The sequence below is a fragment of the Varanus komodoensis genome, unplaced genomic scaffold (genome assembly GCF_004798865.1).
Source record: "Varanus komodoensis strain SLA01 unplaced genomic scaffold, ASM479886v1 scaffold12, whole genome shotgun sequence".
In the NCBI taxonomy this organism is placed as follows: Eukaryota; Metazoa; Chordata; class Lepidosauria; order Squamata; family Varanidae; genus Varanus; species Varanus komodoensis.
In genome coordinates this window covers 22,623,819-22,645,126 of record NW_025335349.1, presented here as the reverse complement: position 1 = coordinate 22,645,126, position 21,308 = coordinate 22,623,819, and the positions used below count along the sequence as shown (strand labels likewise).

At 43.8% G+C, this 21,308-nt stretch overlaps 1 protein-coding gene across 1 annotated transcript in view; it reads left to right on the top strand.

Moving 5' to 3' along the window:
• SNTB1 (syntrophin beta 1) overlaps nucleotides 1-21,308 on the top strand; it is a 99,175-nt gene that overhangs the window by 53,006 nt on the left and 24,861 nt on the right. The window contains exons 2-3 of the mRNA XM_044421818.1: nucleotides 7,356-7,572; nucleotides 18,426-18,633. Coding sequence (XP_044277753.1) covers nucleotides 7,356-7,572; nucleotides 18,426-18,633 — 425 coding nt within the window. The remainder of the gene's footprint in view (nucleotides 1-7,355; nucleotides 7,573-18,425; nucleotides 18,634-21,308) is intronic.

Here is a 21,308-nt window from a genome sequence, read left to right as displayed (position 1 = left end):
TGCACTCTCTTTACCTTTGCGTGTTCTACCTTAATATCATGGTTGATGTCTAGCCAGTGTTGTTGCACCTGTTAGTTTCATATGAATGTATAGCAGGGGTCTCAAACTCGCGGCCCACAGGCCAATTGCCGGGATGGGTGGGGCACAGGGGAGGGGCCCTGCGGCCTTCAAAGCTCCGGCGGCGCCCGGGCCGGCCTCTGGGAGCGATGCGGGATGAGCGGCCCACCACCACCGCGGTGGTGGAATACTTGATGTGGCCCAGCCTCACCCAGACTCTACTTCCAGCGGCCCCCAGGTAAGTTGAGTTTGACACCCCTGATGTATAGTCATTATTTATTATCATACAAGGTGTGTCCAGAAAGTAACAAGAATGAAGTTCCTACACTCGAGAAGGGCTCTGTGAAGGGAGAAGCTGGCCAAGGTCACTTGGGGTGGGGTGCCAGGAATACATTAGAACACGGATCAGTTGCATTTCAGCCCTGTCCGAGTCGAGACATTCTTTTTCGTGCCACCCTGTTCAATGGCCTCATATTAAGAAAAATGCAAGAGCATTTGGAACAGCACTACATGATAAAATTGTGTGAAATTGGGTAAAAGTGCATCAGCAACTTTGGAAATGGTGAGGAAAGCTTATGGAGAAGCTGCGCTATCATCTGCACAAGTGTACCGATGGCACACTTTGAGATCAGCTCAACTTGGATCCTTCATCACGACAACACACCCAGTCACAGTGCTTTGACTATCAGGGAGTTTTTGGCTGAAAAACACATCACGGGGCTTCCCCATCCACCCTACAGCCCCAACTTGGCTCCCTGCAAATTTTTCATCTTCCCAAAGTTGAGGAATGGTTTGAAGGGTCTCCATTTTGGTAGTGTGGATAACGTCCGAAGAGCCATTATGCAGGCTCTGAATGCCATCCTACTTAAAGAGTTCCAGGGATGCTATGAAGAATGGAAAAATCACTGGGAGCGTTGTGTCCAAAGTGCATACTTTGAAGGAGATGATGCTCAATTGTAAAATGTTTCAATAAAAGAATTTTAAAAACATCATTCTCATGACTTTCTGGACACACCTTGTATAGACTTACTAAAGTCATGGTGTGCTGTTTTATCAGCAGCTGGATTGGGGAAGTATTGTGGCCACAGGGCCTCAATTGCTTTCTGGCACACCTGTCAGGGCCAGTTCCTCCCCCAGAGTTCCCACCTTTCATGTCCTGGCAATTGTTCTTGCTTCTCTTGGCATGGAGAAACACCTTTCTCCTTGCATGGATCAGCCTAGCTCCTCATATAAGTCACTTTGGTAGTAAAATGTTGCAAAGTAGCAGCTACAAATACAGAAAATACCATCATTGCAATGCTGTTTTCAGACCTCAGTAAAGGAAAGAAATACATACATTGAAAAATAATAATTGTTTTGAAGCCAAGGAAGAGTCTGAATTTACCATTGGACACACTATAAAAGTTACTTTTGGTGTTATAAGGAGGAGTTTGTCCTGATTTGTAGTGTCTAATATCCTGTACTAGGCTTCCCTGAAAATATATGATATTTATTCGTACCTCCTGAATGGAATATGTTTCATCTCCTGCTTTGTGGCATTTCTGTTAAGCAAAGGGCAAGTCTCTGGTGAATAATCAAATTGCTCCTCTGACTTTGTGGAACAGAAATAGTTTTGTGTAGTACTTGTGTAGCATTTGCTGGCTCTTCACTACCCAGTACTGGGGCCTGTTTGACTCTTTGCTAACATGACCGCTTGGTTGGTGCTTTGCTGGACTGCACATTTCTGTCATGCACCAGAGGTCAGTGAAGGGAACGGCTCCTTCGTCAACTTTTCAACTGTGGTTGAACAAGGTGTGTTCCTCGTCTGTGTGGAAGGTCACAAAACCCTCTCTGTTCAGGGGTAGGTGATAGACAACAGGGGTAAGTCCAGTAAATCTGGAGGGTACAGTGTTCAGGAAAATTGGCCTACACCACTTTGTTGAAAGCCCATAGAAATCCAGCTTCAGTTGTGATATCTGGCTTCAACTGAACAAAAGATCTGAGTGTATATTTTATGGTATGAATAGCCATATTCTGGCCATCTGCAGTATGTGGCTTATTGTGTGTGTTTGTGTGTACAGTGATTACCAGCTGAAAGGAACATAATTTCTGTGTTCAGTGAAGATTTTTGTTTTACCATACTTTTCATTCATTTGCACACACTTCAGAGCAGTACATTTCCAAGTCATTTTGTAAAGAAGTACTTTGACCTGGATTCTGAAAGGAAGAATGCCCTTTCCCCACCACTTCACCTGCAGAGTTTGTAAGTCCTTGATCCTTTCTCTTTGATCAAATTAAGATGCTTTTATTTCTTTTGCTTTCATTCCATAAGCCACCACTTCATATTCACTTTCCTCTAAGAACAAAGATGATCCACAGAAGCCTTGAGTCTTTCTTCCTTTTGGAGTGTCTGTCTGTCTGTCTGTCTGTCTGTCTGTCTATCTATTTATTTATTGCTAACTTGCCTGAGTCTTAAAAAGACATTCCAAAAGCCTCTTAGAGAAGGATACTTGATAGATTTGATCAGATTCACCTGTTTGCCTTATCCTGTTAGAGGCTTGCTTTTTTCTTCTCCCATTCTTTCAAAATGTCATTTGTGAACAGTGACAAAGGATTAATTGCGGAAATGGTTGGGCCAGGCTGGCGGAATTGTGCACAAACAAAGTGCTCTTTTGAAATGCTGTACAGGCTGCCTTGCAAATCAAACAACAGATACGAAGCTCTCAACATATGCCAGCAGATTAATTCATTCAATTGCCACTTGCTTTGGTTTTTGTCATTTTTAGAGAGGCAAGGAAGGAACGGAACATTGGAATTTTAATTGCTTGACCGCAATTTTTAATTTGCCATGCACAAAGAGACCATGGATTATTAATTGGTATGTGATGATTTAGACCTTAACCTAGAAGAGGTTGCAGGATCAGCTGCACGAGTTGAGGGAAAACTTGATTGTGTAGCAATGGAGCAGGTTAAAATCGACTAGATAATTGCTGGCTGCAAATTACATACTCAGGGTAGATCATCCGGTGTTCCTATGGAGATGTGCCAAAGTCTGAGCCTCTTTTGATAGGTTAAGCTGTCAAAAGGTTCCTTGTGAAGGAGAACATTTTAGTTCTTATCCTGCTTGATCAACTTTATTGAACTTCTTTAAAACCTTGAAAGCCACGACGCATCACTTCCTGATGGAACAAGAAGCCAGCTAATAAGAAACTGAAGGGCAGCCATTAACCTATGCCGGCCTGTAGAATGTACAATGTAGAGTTTTGGCTTTTAAAGTGGGAAGGGGTCCTTTGAGACTAATCAGGCTGTGTGTGTGTCTTCCAAAATACCTAGCCTTGCATCTTCAGATGTTCCTTGTGCCAGATTAAAAAGTGGCAGCAAGTGCAGTAATTGTTTGGGAATGCAAAACACAGGCAGCTCTGCTTGACAATCCCAGTAATATGAGCTAGACAAATTGTAACTTTCAGAGCTTTCCAGAATATAGGAAGTGCTGCTAAAGTACGACAGCACTCTCCAAGCAAAAATATTTCCAGTCTTACCTGTAGATGCCATGGATTGAACGTAAGTCCTCGCAAAGCAAATGCTCTCTTTTTACCAATGTATCCAACTTGAGCGCGGTACAGACTTTTAACGTGGCTACCGCCCAAACACACACCACAATCTTAGTGCATACACTCAATCACAGGAATCATGAAAAAAGTCTCTATTTAAATTCTGTTTCTAATATTATACCATGGCCCAGGCCCACACTAGGGATTTTCTACGATGTCCCAAAGGATGGACACGCACACACACACACACACACACACATGCACACACACACAAGCTCTTTTTCTTTATCATCGCATCCAGCCTAAAGAAGACTCCTACAAAACAGGCATTTAATCTGTTCACCTGATAATTGTGTTGTTTCATATTCTTTTATCTCTGTTCCTGTCTGCGTCAATTTACGCAGTGTTTCCACAGATGGTTTTTAATCTATTTTTAAAGATATTGCTTGAATGTTTTACAAGTGGAAAGGCTGAATGGATGAAGGAATGGATGGATGAATAAATGTGGTGTTTGAAAATTCTTTGAGGTGAAGAAAAATACTGACTAGCTGGTGACCATGTAATCATTCACTGGATCGCTAGAGAGCTGTTTGTTATGCGAAACATGGTTTATATTTGTTTCACTGGCAACATTTTTATATGACAGATCTCTGCTGTGTTTTCCATGTGAATTAAGTGTATGGAAATTGTCTTTCATAATTGTGATTGCCAGGCAAGCACCAATGGCCAGAATATTTTTGTGTCAACCAAATTTTGTGAACAAGCATCATACAAAGCCCCTCCCCTGCCATGGTTTATCTGTGCATTGTAGATCCATCAGAAGTGGTAAGAGAAAGGCATACTCTCTTTCCTATGTGCAAACAAACGCAGCTCCAACCCCTGCTTTCCCGCCAGTGGCTCTGTCTGTATCCAGATACCCCATTGCATGGAGACAGAGTTTTACTTATGTGGCTCCAGATTTTCCTTGAAGTCTTCATCAAGGCCTAATCTCAGAGTTCGTGCTTTGAGCATTTCTGATTGTGAAGGCACTGAAGGTTCACATGCTGAGAACAACCCACTGTTTATTAACTCTGGGCTCTTGAGAGTGCAGCAGTGTGCTGGATCCTGCCTTACCTGCTCCTGCTGGGGTCAACAACCTGCTCTGCACCTGATCTGATTTACTATGATGTGCAGACCCGGAACTCGAGATGGTTGAGGGCATAACAACCAAGCCTTGTAACCTATGAACAAACCGTGGGTTACAGGTCTGGGGCGTTCTTCCCACCATCTAACTCTGTGAGATCCAGCACTTTCCCTCACTCCCACTTGTTCGTGGCTGTGCTGGGCATGACGTGTGGACTTGGCCACTCTTTTCAATGTGTGTTCATTCCACAACGGCTTTCTTCAGTCTTGATGCCTGCCAGTTTGGGACTACACACCTGCTTCTGGCCCAGTTGGAGTGACGACCTGCTCCCCATAATTGTTCCTAGATCCCAACTGTTTGAAATATGACTCTTACTGCATCTTTGACAGTGCTCCAGTACTAAAAAAAACATTCACAAATCCATAAGCAAAATCCCAGACAAGAGCTTATCCATATGCCGTGTTCAGATGGCACATCTGTATTTTTATTTCATGGTAAACAAATGCTATAAGGTAATATGTTCCCTCAGAGGGCAAAAAAAACACATGCTCTAGGACAGCTTTGGGCTTAAGTTTAGCTGAAACTGATTCTTTCTCACCTGCCTTCCTTGTTAAATCATCTCTGATGTCTCTTCACTTGAAGACATTAATCAGCTGCCTGCGGTGATGTCACTCCTGAACTATATGGAAACTAGGCATCTTGGCAGGATGCAAGGGAACAATATTTATGCTTCTTCATGGTATCCTGGGAATTGCACTCCAATCTGAATGTTCCAGGCTGTTGTTTAGATTTCAATCTATCACTCCCGCTTCAGTCAGTCATCTCCTCCCTGCCTGATCTTCTTCTTCTTCTCTTCTTTTATATTGTTATTTATTTTATATTGTTAATTTTATATTGTTATTTTTGTATTTTATTGTATTTTATTTGTGCTGTGAGCCGCCCCGAGGCTTTGGCAAGGGGCGGCGTAGAAATGTTTTAATACATACATACATACATAAATGCACGTTTTAAGGAGCCTGGTCTAAGCTGTTGCATGAAGAATTAAGCTTTGTGAGACCAGGAGCCTGCCTCTTTCGTGTTTGCAGGGTTGTTAATTTTAAAATGTAGACTTCTGTTTGTAGGCTGCCAGTTTGATTTGCTTGTAGGAAGGTAAATTCTCCCCTGTTAGAACTGTTACTGAGCTGTCTGACAAGGTAAAAACAATTACTGTGTCCATGAATTGTGTGCCTGCGTGGACACACACACACCGCACACTGCTTTTGAGTTTTTCCAGTAAGGCTATATAGAAATAAAACAGTAAACAGTTTGATAACCTAGTGATTTTAGTTTTGCTAAATCGCTGACAGGTTCAGGTTTAATTTCCTTCCAGGTCTAAAATAACAGTGATACTGTTATCACAGCAAAATGGTTTTTATGGCATTACACTCAATGTCCAGGACCTCCCTCTGAGGGCCAACTCCAAGGGAGGCTTGGAGGGCAGCCGCTAAGGGGAGGGCTCTCTTTGTGTGGCCCCCACATCTGTGGAATGATCTCTCCACTGAGCCAGACCTGTCACCAACCTTCCCAGCTTTCCAGCACCAGGTTAAGATTGTCCTTTATGCTGAGTTTTTGAAAGATGTATTGGGATATCCAAGAGCTTGTGGGGATTACCCAACCCAAGTGTTTTTACAGGACTATTCTTCATGGTATGCTTTCTTAACTTTTTGCTTAAATTGTTTGTAGTTTGATAAGTTGTTAAGGCATTTTATTGTATTGTTTGTATGAACTGGTGTGAACAGCCCAAAGAACTTTGCCTAAGGGGTAGCATAGAAATGAAATCAATATAATAATAATAATAATTCATCACATGAGTTTGCTTGTTCTTTGCATAATGCAAAAAGTTTGTGGACAGTGAGGTGTAAACATACTCATTCCTGAGCTTAAATCTGAAGCAGGAACTTGCGCTTTTAGCTTGTGCTTATAGCTAGTACACTCGCTAAACTCTGTATCAACTCCACCCTCCAGCGAAATCCCCTGGAAACATTTTTTTGAAAGCTCCCTCTCTCTAAGAGGTTTTGAGCTGAAGAGAAAGAACAAGATAGCCCTGGCCTGCGTGAAGCTCGTGTAATGGAAATTGGGGGCCATCATAGCCTATGCCAGACTCTGTCCCCGTACATTTGCACCCCTTTCCTATTAAAAAGAAGTCAAAGTCTTGTCATTGCCTTTTTTTGCATGAATGCCCATGTTCATTGTCAGTGGCATCTTTGTTTCCTTTAATCAGACTTTAGTTGAAAGAGTGCTTTTTAGGAGCATGGGAGGATTAAAAACCAAAAAACCTTAACCAGTCCTTGGTGCCCAGAACGGAGCGAGAGGAGAGGTGGCATCAATTAACCCTTTGCTACAAACATATCTAAAGGTACAATCCTGTGCATTTTCAGACACAGAAGTCCTACTGTCCCCAGCATGCGCTGGCCAGCAATGGGCCATGTTGGATGGGAATTCGATTGGGGAGGGTCTGCATTAGATCAATGATCTCTTGCAATGAGTAGAGTGAGGGCACCAGGTTGGGGAAGTCTGATCAAAATATTGAGTAACATCACACTTTCAGTTGCTTATCTGTGTTTACTTACCATTCGTTTGCTCTTCTTCCTTCTCCCTTTTTACAGTGAAGTACATGCGAGAAGCCACCCCGTATGTGAAGAAAGGTTCTCCGGTTTCGGAAATCGGCTGGGAGACTCCCCCACCTGAATCCCCCCGGTTGGGAAATGCCTCCATGGATCCCCTCTGTCAGCTGCCTCTCTCCATTAACAGAGACAAGAAGACAATACCGCTCAAAATGTGCTACGTGACCCGGAATCTGGCCGTGTCGGATCCAGAAAACAGGTAAAGTGAGGTGCGGGGAAGGGGAGCAGAAGACACCTGCACAGCTCCTGGCATTATATCCATCGATGTGGTGTGCTTAGCTTATAATAGAAGTGCCCCTGAGCTACACCCTTGCCCAGCCTGGCTTTCCCTAGCAACTCCCTCAGCTAAGGGACAAGATAAAGCAGTGTACCTTACCTGACAAACAGCTCAGAGGGGACTGTATTATTGTTGTTGTTACATTGCATTATCATCACACTGCATTTATATCTCCCCTTTTTTCTTCCGTGGAGGAGCCCAAATAGCTTACATAGCTCCATTTTATCCTTGCAACAACAACAGCCCTGTGAGGTAGGTTAGACTGAGAGTTTGTAGCTGGCTCAAAGTTACCCAGAGAGCTTTGTGGCCGAGGGGGGACTAGAACCCAGCTCTCCCAACCCCACAGTCCAGCACTCTAACCAGTAGGCCACACTGCTTGCGGGCTCCCTGCTTCTTGCAGCTTGTGGTCTCCCAGCTGGCTACTGGGAGTGGAATGCTGGTGAGATACACCAGCCTTCCACAACCTGCTGCTCTCCACGTAAGTTGAACTGCGACTCCCCTGATTCCCAGCCAATGTGCGTTGGCACAGCGTCCTTCCTAATTCCGAGCCAGCTAGCCGAGGCTTCCAAGAGCTGCTTTTCTAACACAGTCTGGCTGAGATTTAATTTCAGCCCAGCGCTTCTGGGAGGCAGCGGTGTGGAGCAGGCTGACATTAGCCTTTGCTCTGATCCATCACAGCTTTTTATGTTTTATGTTCTGGGTTGCTCGGTGGATCTGAGGGACCACATTTTGGATTCAGCCTCTGTATTTTGCTCATCCGTAAGACCCTTGCCCTTCTTCCTTCTGCGGGATGAGGATTATATTCACAAAACTGCTGCCTGTATCTTGTTTTGGCCTGTACAGTAGATCTGACCTTCTCTCCCCCCTGTTGATGCAAGATGTTGCAGCCAGGTGAAGGTGCCATTGAAGGACGCATGGTGGCTGTGTGATAGTTAATGGCAGAGGGCATGCTTTTCTCTTTGCAAAGGAGCACAAAAAACCTGCACCCATTTTTTATTCATGCATTGTGGGATCTGTAGGTATAGCTGGAAACCCAAGGGGCTGATCGCAGATCTTGAAAAGCTGCTGCTGGAATAGGTCAAGAACAGAGAACCTGAGGCCTGAAGGCCGAATCTTGCCCCCTGGGTTTCCAGGGGGCTTTGCTTCATTCCCCTGATCCAACCTCCTTTTACCCAGTTGCCATTTCTTTCGTGGCTGTAAATAGTGGTTACTCCAAATGCTGCATGAAGGTAGCTTGGAAAATCATGCAGTGCATGGAGAGATGCCAGGGTAAAGAAGCTGCCATGACTTTTTCCCCTTGGGGCTTATGTGGACCCCCTCCTGGAGGATATGAGATTTATGCTGCAAGATCTTGGATGTATGCCTCATCCATTCTGCCTTTAGCCCCAGTTCCTTTGTCTTCTACCCTTTCCACTCATGGAATGTTACTATCAAGAGGATCTTTGAAGTACAATTTGACCTCCACAGTAGAAGAGTTTCCCCAACCCTGCTATAGGCAGTACTGAGCTCAATGAACCAACCTTCTGACTCTTTCTAAAGTCATTTCCTGTGTTTCAGGTTTTCTTGGTAGAAAATGTAGATGTGTACTGATTCCTACAACCTTGGTGCATTAAGTGACAGCAAAAGAGAGAATTAGCTTTGTTTTGGCCCCCCGTCTGTGTAATGCTTACCTGATCGATGTTCAACTGGTACAGACATTAGTCTTTTTGGAACTAGGGAAACCCCTTTTTAAAATGTCAAGGCATTTTATAAAGGCTTATAAAATTGGATAGTGTTCTTCTTTATTTTGTGGATCTTTTTCCTTTTTAATTGTGGCTTTACTAGGATTAAAATAAAACACTTTCTAAGCCACTATGGTGCCGTAAGATAAAGGGTAATAAATAAATAATATGTTCTGATATCTAGCACTGAAATATTGTGTATGATTATATCTTTATAATCCTTCCACTGTGTGAGAGTTGGCACATCTGTAGCAAACCCTAAACCTACATGTTCACTGGTAGTGTTGAAAAAAGAAGAATTTACACATTTCTAGTGCTTAAAATGGCTGTGGAGCAAGTGACAGTACTTAAGTCAAATGACAGTTACTGAGTGGATTAACTTAATTGGTTGAAAATCGTTATGTCATGCTATTAACGACCTGCATTTCTTAAAAACTTTGTAACACGGCTTGGTAAGGTTTTGAATCTGGTTGTGAAAAAGAGAATGCACCTCTTCACAGCTGAGTGATTTGCTCATGACTAAAGGATGCTTGCAATAAATAGGATTTCCAAGTAGGAAAAGAATCACAGACATGTACCTGGTTCAGTATGTGTTCTTCTCCAAGAGAAGTTGCAATCTGGCTGAGGTTTCTCAGCACAAATAAAATAGATATGCCTGTGTTTGTAACATATGTTCATCTCTGTGTGTATTCCAACACAAAGGTATTATCCATGTAGGGGATTAAATAATTTTTAAAACAGCTACTGTTTTATAGCTACTGAAAGGCAACACATAGAGCAAACTTTCTCATTTTGGTACCCACCAAGTGTTTTGGACTACAATTCCCAACTTTCCTCACCATTGTCTGATAGAAGCAGAGGTTTAAAGCACTTCAGAATCGCCAGAGGCTGATCTGCACTGGAGCCTTGGCACAGTTTTTCTGCAAAGTGCATTTAACACATTTGGGGCATAGGTGAATGAATACAGCATAATTTCCACTGTGTTGAAAAGGTAAGCTTGCATTACACACAAATGCAGAAGTAGGCAGGGTTGGAAAGGGGATAATATGTAGGGGAACTAGACTTTTAAGTTCTTGCCTTACCTTGCCTTGGCATATGCGTATACTGACTGATGTGAAGGCAGAGCTTTTTTTTAAGTGGTAGAGATGACTGTGGGAGAAACCCCAGGCTATGGACATGCTTCTTCCCCATCCAGGCATAAAAAGTGCCCCTTAATACCACCTGTCTGGATGGAGTTGCTTTTGAGTCCACGCCTAGTCCATTGCCACAGCCGGGCACCAATCTAGCACACCCACGACCTCACCCCATGGAGAAGCAAAGGAGAAATAGGACTTCATGCCATCAGCGTCCTGATGGAAGTGCACTGCAAAACTATGGGTGATTAAATTCAGCTGATTCGTGTAGAAGTTAAATAGCATGGGGGACAAAACGACAACTGTGAAATCCCATGTTGGGCAATTCACAAAGCCAGGCAGTATTCCCCAAGTGTTAGTTTCTGGAGTCATCCATCCAAGGAGGAGCAAAAGCACTGTGGTGCATTACTTTCCACTCCCAACTCGGCCCCATATCCTCTCTTCCTGGAATATAACAACATTTTAAAAGAAAAACCAGCCAGTGTTAGGGAGGTGATCTTTGCCCTTCTGTACCCCCAGAAGCAGCTCTCAACAAAGTCCTGTATTGCTGGGCAGCAAAAGAGCCTTTCCAGGCAACCCTCAGAGCTGTCTCAAAGCTGCAAGGAATTCACCTAGGAGAGTGTTCTCTCTGTCTCTCTCTGTCCCATGTGCTCCCCCACCTCAGTTTCAGCCAGGAGAAATCTTCTCCCAAGCAGCTAAACAAGTCCCAGGCAGGCAGTAAGATGATCAGTTGGCCCACCTGCCTCCAGAGGATGTCCTAGCTGTCTTCTTCCGTCCACCAGCCTTCTTCACAGGGGTTGCTGTGGAAATAAAATGGAGAGGAGGATCCTGTGTACTCACTAGAACTCCTTGAAGGAAAGGGAGGAAAGAAATGGGATGAGCAAATAAATGGTGGGTATCATAGACATGGGAAAAGTTAGTCTGAGCAACTGCTCATTGGGATGCTGTGGATGCATTGGGTGCTCTTGGTGGGAAGGAAACAGACTGTTGGGTTGAGGATGCAGAGGATGCAAACAGCTAGAACAACTTTCTCCCAGTGCTGTTGGACAGCAGCTCTCACCAAGGATGAACAATTGCCCATGCTGGTTGAAGGGGATGGGAGTCATAATCCAACAACATCTGGGACCTGAGACTGAGCAAATCCAGCAATGGAAAACTGAATTTCACATCGTCTCTTGTCCTAGAGACATCCACTTCCTAGGGAAGTGAAAAAGACAGGCTGCGGAAATGAACAGTTCGTGTGACTTCCATGGCATTTGCTTCCCAGTGCTAAAAATAGGGCACACTTACTGACCTTTATTTGTAGCATGTGTGGAACCAGCTGCATCGCACCACATGGTAGCCCAACATTGCAGCCTCTTTCACAGTTGCGAACCAAAAAGTGAGAAGAAAAGAACCAATGAAAACAGGGGAGGGGTGTGTGTGAAAGGAGAACATATCCCTGCCCCCTCCACCTTCACATCAATGGGCTTTTTGTTTGCGTCTAGGACACCGGCTTTGAAAGAAATCGGCTTGAAACTTCAGAGTCTTTCAGCATTTCTCCAGGCCGGGGATTCAAAAGCTGAACTATTTCCCATTTGGGAGAGGGTCTGGAAGGCAAAAAAACAACAGCTGTTTGCAGGGTTTGCCTAACAGAACAGCTGCATATTGCAAACCTTTGCACGACGTCCTTGGCTTGGGTTGCTTTTCAAAATCTAGTATTAATAGCTACTTCGGTCTCCCACAGTTTTGGAGGCCTTCCACACAAGTTGACTGCAACTTCCATAATGGGATTATGGGAGACATAATGCAGTTCATCTCGAGAGCCTCGAGCTGGGGAAGGCTGAACTAGCTAAGGATTCGTATCAGAGGATAACAGAAGCCTGGAGAGGTGCTGTCCTTCCAGCCACACTCCATTGCCCCACACAAGAGCAGCATCCCCCGAACAGAGGCACTGTTCCTACCCAGCTCTTTGCCTGCCCTGGTGGGTTTGCAGGGAATGGTCTGGAAGCCCCTGAAGTAGGACTTTAACCAAAGCTAAGCCAGACTGGGGGCTGATCAGGGCCTGGAGAAGAAACCGCCGGGGAATCCTGTGTATCCACCTTGCGTTCCATGGTGGGAGAAAGGTCGGATGTAAATGTAAATGAGTGAATGACAGCTGACAAATCAGAGGGCCGAAGGCTGTGGGCAGAGCTCATCTTCTTTCAGTCCATCACTGGGGCTATTGCACGGGTGCAACAAGGTCTGTTTTTCCAAAGAAGGCCCTGCCTTTCCCTCTGTTGTCCAAAACTGTCCATAGGGACTAGACCTGGACAAGGATGCGGCTTAAAGCATACTTCTTTCCCAAGCCAGAGGCATTCAGCTTATACCGTCTTGAATAGCAGTTGCAATTAGCAGGAAATGTGTTCCACGAATCTCCCACGTGTTCAGATGGTTTATCAGTTCTTGTATCTTTTATTTCCTGTGGAAACTGTGAGTTCTTCATTGATGTTCTCCGGTCAACATCAAAAGTATGCAAAACCTTGCTCTTCTCTGTATGATTCCACCCACCCTTGTGAGAGGAGGTGAAGTCTTCACAAAACCCTTCAAGTAGCATACAGATTGCAATTGCGTTGCAGCAGTCTGATGTGGCTGATGCTAGTTAAGCTGCTAGACTCGATGATCTTGTAGGTGCCTTTCAGCTCTACTGTTCTCTGATTCTATGGACTCCAGTGCTCATGGATGCTGTGAGTTGAAGCCTCAAACATCTGGCAGTCTAGCTTCTACCCAGCCCTGTACCAGGACAATACGGATTTTGTTCATGTTCCTGGTGCAAGAGGGCACCGGTGGGGATCAGATGGTGTTCTATGTTGCTGGAGTTGCCGGCCTGAAAATAAAATTATAGGCAGCTCTGTAGGAGCTGATAATCCTGCCCTGGGAAGTCAGAATACACAATAAGTGTGACTGGCTCCTCTCGGTCTGGGCAATGCATCTTGTACAGTGCTGATTGAGATCTTAAAATCTCCCTGCCTCCCATGTTAGGGTCTTAGTGTGGATTGAGATCCTTGTGCCTGTTCTAGAGTAAAAATGTAAAAAGAAGAAGAAGCTTCTAGACACATAAAAGGCCTTGATGATGATGTTTAGTCTAAGAAGGAACTTTACTACTTCTTTTTTTTTTTTTTTTTATAGATTCATATCAGCTTGTCTCTCCCTGCAGGCTGTGGCCTCTCTTCCTGGTTTAGTTACCTGAGAGCATCTTAAGACAGTGCAAAATACATAGGGAAAAGGAGGCAGGATGATAAGGGGGATGCACAGCTTGTCCCTGCTTCAGGCATTACATTCTTAACTTAAAAGAGGAACCCATGCAGAGGAACCCAAACACTGGAGTCAAAATCAATGATTTGCAGAGCCAGTACAAATTGTGTTGCTTCATTTGCATAATGTTCCTGGCATGGGGCTTGGATTTTTCTCTTGCCTCAGTGCGCCTGAGCATTCCAGGCTGTTCCCTGGAGGAGAGCACTGCTATGTTAGACCCACGCTTCTTTCTAGTAATGCAACTCAGGCATGTCCATAAAAGCAAAATCGTCTGGCTAGCAGAGCCTACAGTAAAGCTACGCACACAATAATACATCTGGAAATTCTCTTCAATGCATCTTTGACATATGTTTGCATCCATAAATGGGTATGCACAATTTTGAGTGGCTTGCTCTGAAGCAAGCGCAATCCTATTAGGAAACAGTGTTTTAGAGTATGGAAGGAGACTGTGTATCCATGCATGCGCACACATGTGTTTGTGTGTGATTGAGGGAGGCTGTGATCATGCCTGTGAGAATCAGGTGTTAATTTGATGTTTGCAGGAGAACAGCAGGCCAATTTTCCAATAATGCTAGTTTTGAAGAAATATGGAAGGGTGACCTTGTCTGCTGCATTGGAGGCCAGCGTTCTAGTCTCAGTTCCTCCTTGGTCAACCACCTGGGAAAGAGACATAATTCAGTAAAGGGGTCTTCTGGAAACTGGGCTGGAGCTTGCTTATTTTTATCCAGTGAGGAACTATCACGCCATGTTAGAGCTCCTGCTTTCTATTTCAAGTAGAAGATCCCAGGTACATTCCTTGGCAACTCTGAGGAAACCCAGCTTTAAAGACTGGCAAGTGAAAAGTCGTTTGGCAGACTTGGGTGGACAGGCTGAGCTTGACTTTGGACCAGCTTGTAGGTCCCGGTGAGGACTTTTGGCCATTCTCTGCTTGGCGTGCCAAATATAATTTGTCTGTGACAGCTGTACGGTGAAGCATGTGGTTGAAATATCTGTTAGAACCGAGGTTCACTCCTGCTGCTTTCGTATCTTTGGAGCTTCCTTTCTCATTTGGAGCATGAAGCGAGGCTGGACAGCAGCCCTACTGACCCACAGCTCATGTGTATAAATATCTATTATTAGTGAATAAATAGGATACACAGGATCTTAATCAGAATGGAACAGGGAGTTGAACTACTCTGCTGCCTTATTGGCATTGTCCCTTCTGGGAGTTATGGTACTCTCATTTCTTTCTTCACAGAGGCAGACAGTAAAACAGTAAAATACCACCCAATAGTCCAAAGGCTTTCCGGTTTACGTGTTGCTATTAAACACTCTTTTACTTGTTCCAACACGTAATTCTGGACAGTGTCCATCCTCACTCTGTTTTCTGTGTCACTCTGTTTTCTGTGTTGCTCTGTTTTCTATGTTTTCCTATTGTCCACATGGTGGGCATGTCGTGAGTGGAGCCGGCTGGTGCCGGAGGTCAGACTAGATGGCCCGGGAGACCCCTTCTGACTCACTCTGTTTTCTCTGTTTTTCTGTGTTTTTTCTATCTTGCTTTCTGTTTGTTCTTCCCTTCTTTTGTCCTTTTTAATTTCCTTTATGCCATCCTTCTCTTTCTTCCCTTGTTTCTCCTTCCTCTCCTTCCTTTAAAATGACTTTAAGGAGCAAATGGTGGGGATAGTGCCATAGATTGGACTTTGCCTGAAGCCAGGGCTCAACTTTCTTATATGTATTTATTTAGCATTCTTCTATCCTACTTTTCTGCCAAAAGAAGGACAAGAGTGGTTTACAGTGTTCCAATAACAGAACCACAAAATGATATGATCACACAAAAACATTAAAAATATAGTAATAATAACCTAACCTCAAAAACACCAAAACCAACATGTCAGGAGCCAAAATGCTTGTGTAAACCGAACGTTATTCTGTTTAAAAATAGTCACAGTGGGGGCTGATTGTGCCTTTCCTGGGAGGACACTTCACAAAGGGTCCCATGAAGAAAGCCTCATTTGAGTTTCCATGCTGCTAAACCTCATTTATGAGCAGGACAACTCCTGTAGCTCAGTGATGCCCAGCTGGCTGGTAATGAGGAAGGTCCCCGCATCCCAAATTATTGAAGAGCTTCTGGGCTGGATGCAAGACCTTAAATTGAGTGCAGACACTGACTGACAGCCACCGCAGTGCTTTCAGGATAGGTCCAGTACAATTCCTCTTCCCAGTCCCTGTTGGCAGCATTCCAAACTAGATGCAGCTTGCAAACAGTCTTCAAAGGAAGCTGTACACAGACCTTAGTGGTGTGTCGTGAGCTACCAGGAGAAGACCAGACGTTAGGTAACCAAAGACTCATTTTTGCAGCAGTCTTCCTCCACCTGGCATCCTCCAGAGGTATTCAACTGCATCATGGGAAATGCAGCCCTGTGCATCTGTGGGTGCCAAGCTGGTGGTAGGCTGTTTTATAGTCTCTCCCATCTTAAATGTCCCTTTATTCAAGTGAGGGTAGTTGCTAACTACTGGCATCTTGTTAGTGGAGAAAGACTGTCAACATGCAAGCTGGCCTTCAATAAGAAATTTGGGTCGTTCGCTTTGATTTCACATGATTAAATCTAGATCTTCCTTGTAAATGAGGTCTTTGCAGTGCACAGCTAGAACTTCTACTGCCTAATTCTGCTTACATAGAATGGATTCCTAACATCAGAAAATGTGATACCATCACTATGGATGACTGAGCTAGAGCATACATATTGGTTGTCACGTCAAGCTTAAACCTATTATTCCTATTATTCCTTTGGACTAGCGTGGGCTTTTATCAAAAAACATTCTATATGCAGTGTTTACATAACTTCGGTGAAATGTTTGAATAAACACAGCTGTGTTGCTGCCTTAAATATTTCCAGGCAAGGGAGGGTGCAGATTCAGAGAACGTTTATCGCCAAATTGCAGATAAACATGTTGTTGTATATCTGTAGCCAGTTTGGAGAAGGAGCTAATCAGGCTTACAAAAGAGTGTACCCCATTTCAAGTAATTTAAATTGGAGGGTTGTCACATCAGTCGGTGAATTCTCACTATATAGAGAGTCTTTATGAGTCACGTGGGTGACTTTTTTGGTATATTTGTGAATTCATACTGGAAAAAGAGGTAGGCGGACATTCTGTAACGGTCTTCCCACATCTGGTGTCTTCTACCTGTTTTGGCTGCAACTTCCAGCAACTCTAAAATGTGTACTGGGCTTGAAGGGTGTTGAATTCCAAAACATGTGCCAACACCAGGGTGGGGGAAAGTATGCTAGATTTGTGTGTGAGCATCTCTTCTATTTCATCATGCTATCACCCATCCTTGAGTTCTTCCAGGGAAGAAATGGACAACTTAGTGTACAATTAGCAATGTAAGGCATATGTCTAGTCCCAGAGGAGAAAAAACCTGCTTCTTGGGCCCAGGTGTCCATTGTACATGATGGAATGTTGATAGCCCTTTCCTGGGTGTTTCTGTATAGTGCTATCATGTAACCACTCCTTTGTAGAACATTTCAGAAAATGCTTATTAAGGAAATGCAATATAGAAAACCCCAAATAACTGGAAGCTTGACTGTACAGGACTATCACTCCTTCCTTCAACACATTTAAGATGTAGTCCTCCACTTACAGAGAGGATGCTGCATTAAACCCCTGTAGCACTTACTTCTACATGAATAACTGAGGAAGTGTGCTGTTACGGTACATCAAAAGTTGCTTTCTGCAGGATCAGATTATTTTTTCATCTAACCCAGCAGCGTTAGACTAACAGTAGCTACTTTGACTAAAAGCAGCTATTTAGAGTCCATGACAGGCCATTTTAGTCCTCTGTTACCTGATCTTGGATGGAAAGATGGAAGGATTGATGGTATTTGAGACCAAAGTGGTGAATCATATGAAGAAAAGCAAAATGCAAAACATAACAGTACTTAGTATAGACTAAAACTGTGGATTTCAAACAGGGAGAGTTTGAAAATTAGAATGCCTTTGGCACAGGGTAGATAGAAAAATTAGATCTCCAGGTGTTTTACACTTCATCTTCCAGAAGACCCTGCCAGCATGGCCAGTGGTCAGGAATTTTGGGAGGTGAAGTTCAAAGCATCTGAAGATCTAGCTTCTACCCATCACTGCTTTAGCAGATACTAAAAATGGAGCACCGCTGGTGATGCTGAGCATTGGCTGGCAAGGAATTCCATAGAGAGAGCACAGCTATGCTAAAAGCTGTACTTCACATGGCCTCTGACTGTCACTTAGGCACATGGGGAACTATTGAGGCCTTATTTGATGACCTCGGTGGCTGATAAGGAAAAAGGCACTCTCTCAATTATTCTGGTCCCACGTTTTAGCTAGAAATGCCAGGGAGTCAGCCCTGGGACCTGCTATAGGCAAAGCTTTCACAGGAGCTATGACTCTTCCCCCATTTGATGGGTTTCACAGGTGTTCTGAATGCTGACATAAGGTGAGGGCAGATTGAGGCTCTGCAAGTATCTTGATTATGGCCACAGAATTATGAAGTTGCACTTCATAGAGAAGTATGCCAGGCTGCATATTTGATGTGCTTAAAGGCCTGCAAAGTAGCTTCTAGTTTGGGCCTGCTTTTCAGTAATTGTGAGTAGAAACCTCACCTTTATCCCTTTACTCCTGTTTTTTCCTCCAGGCTCATTGAGGTCCATTCACCTGATGCGAAACACACCTTGGTTCTAAGAAGTAAAGATTCAGCTACAGCCCAAGCCTGGTTCCATGCTATCCACTCCTGTGTCAATGACCTGATTCCTAAGGCCATCTCAGAAGTCAAAGAACAGCTGGGTAAAGCAGGAATTGCTGGAGGCCGGGAGATCAGGCATCTAGGTTGGCTTGCGGAAAAGGTAAGGCCGACACTTCTCTCTTTCCCGTAACAGCCCTCATGTTCTTATGGTATGAACCTGGGGATAATCTTTCTGGACCTTTGGGGTACATTTGGGAATTTGAAAAACTGCTGTGTGTTCAACCCCACAATAATCAGTGGATTGCTGCTCTGGCGTCTTTCTGCTGTGTCTATGGATCTTAGGCAATCTTTTATTCAGCAAAACCTTTTGTTTCCTGTCTATTGAACAGTGCAATGACTCTTTAAGCAGGGATTGTCTCATTGAGCTTATTGCTGTAAATTCAGTGAAACTAACATTTCTTGGAAACATATGTTTTGGCAATATCCAGTTGTTACTTTTGGAGAGGAGGTTGTTATACAGATAGATTTTGCACTGAGGTTGCTCCATGGAAATTAACAAATTGATTCTCTGTGGCCTTTGGCAGCTAAAAGACTGATATTACAACATCGGAAGGATAAATGCTAAAATCTCATATAGTCCAATGGATCAAGGACCTTACAGTATTTCGAATATTTGAACAGGTGGCTTGGAGAGCCACCTTGAAATGTAGTTACTTGGAAATACGGTCTGTTTTTGTTGAAAACAATGTATGCACTTGATGCAGTCACGCATGTGTATTTTAGAAAATGGAAGAAAGGAAAATCTGGTGCCCATTGGCAGTACACTGGGGTAGCCTTTGTGGACTCCATGGCACCCAAGGGAAGCTCACACCTGGAGCAAGGCTTGTGTAAACATACCTGCCACTGCATGTATCTGATGAAGTGGGCTCTAATCTTTGTTAAAACTGAATAAATGTGTTGGCTTTTAAGTCAAGGGAGAGAGATCTGTGGCCATCCAGATGCTGTTAAACTACAGTGGTTCCTGGCTATTGGCCATGATAGCAGTAGGAGTCCAACAACTTCTGGAGAATCAGAGGTTTCCCACTGCTGTGGGGACTCTCTGTTGTTTTTGCTACCGCAGACTTAGCACAACAGTCACCCCTCTGCAAATAGTTTTCTGTTGGTTCAATGGCTTTCTTTGCTTCTGTGGCTCTCCACGGAGTCGGAAGTCAAAATACTGAATGCTTCATAAGAAAGACTAGGGCTCCACTTGATCAAAGGAACTTTGCTTGACATTCCTGTTTAAAATGCGATGCATTCTTTCTGGGCTGATGCACAGGCTAGCGTGCTTTTTAAAAATACCACGACAGGACTTTTCAGGATCTGCATTCGGAGGTGATATAAATAGCAATGATCCTGTTGAAACTTCAAGGTATCTCAGCTGCGAGTCCTGCCCCAACTCCCTGTGTTCAGTGTTCTTGTTTAGCAGCTTAGCCTGAGAAAGCTGGTCCCTTGGCCATTCAGCTCTTTGCCCATTTAGGGCTTCGGAGACACGGAACTTGGATGGTGCCCAGAGCTGAAAGCTGATGCCAAAGTGTGATGCTTTCACACTTTTCTTAGCAGGGGTTGCCCTTTGTGTGGTATGCATCTCATGTCCGCAGTCCAACTTCAAGTGACTTGTGCCATTCAGTTCTTTTTGGAGGTCACTGCTCTTAAACTTGTAATCAGTAAGAGTTTCAGAAAATCTTTCTCACAATGAAATTACAGTTGTGTTCCCCACTTTTTTAACTGTACATTTTTGACAGTTCCTAAAAATAAAGGCTTTTTTAAAATGATCCTGCTGATTCACCAGTTTCCATCCAAAGCAGTGGGTCCCAGCAATTCTACTACTTAAGCAAAACCCACTGTGCAGGCAGGAGAGATTTAGCACTTCCTAGGGGAAGCCCCCAAATGAGCGGAAACATTTGTTTCTCGAAAGAGGCAAATTGGCAGAGTTCCCTGATGCAAGCTTTACTGACCTGCCTCCCTCCAGAAATGCTCATTTTCACTTGTTTTGGATTGTCCTGAAAGCACTAAATTACCATTGTGAAAGCAAGAGGGACCGTGCAGTGGAATTGAAGGGCTGGATGCAAATCAGGGGGTATGGAAGCCAGCCATTGGATTCTGCTTTCTGCATTAGCCATCATGATTTTAAACAAAAAAGCCTGACAAATTTCTGCCCTGATGGATGGGTAAGATTTGTTCTTCCTAAACATACATTCCATGGAGTCTGTTATTATGATAGTGGAGAAAGTGAGAGGGAGTTGCCACTTGTAATCTTGCTGTAGGGTGCTTATGATGCAAAAGCATCTTGTTCATAACATACCCCAGGTCCCCCAGGCTTCTCTTTGGTTGCAAATGTGTGTGTTGTTGCTATTCATCATGTAGCTTCATTAGTGGTCTCTGTGTGTGTCTGAATGCAAGCAGAGCATAATGGATCTTTTGAGTGGCTAGTGTTAGCCACTTTTGCGTCTGAATTTCATGCCATGTTGTAACAGTTAGCAGTTGTGAGTTGGTAAAAGCAAAAAAGCCTTTAAAAGGTTACATGATAACTGTTACAAAATGGGCTAATTGCAAGTCATTTCCCTCAAGAACAAGACAAAGTGCAAATTTATAACAGTTTGCTATGGCTTTTTTTTTTTTTTTTTTTTGCAAACTGGGTGGTAGGAGCTATAAAAATGTTAAATAAAGCATCATAAACTCATTTAAAAACAGACTGCGTGATTAAGGTGTTGCGCCAGCGTCATGCAGATTGAAAAAAGTACATGAACCTGCATATAAGCATGCTGATTTTCAGTGCTAGAGAAAATATTCCAT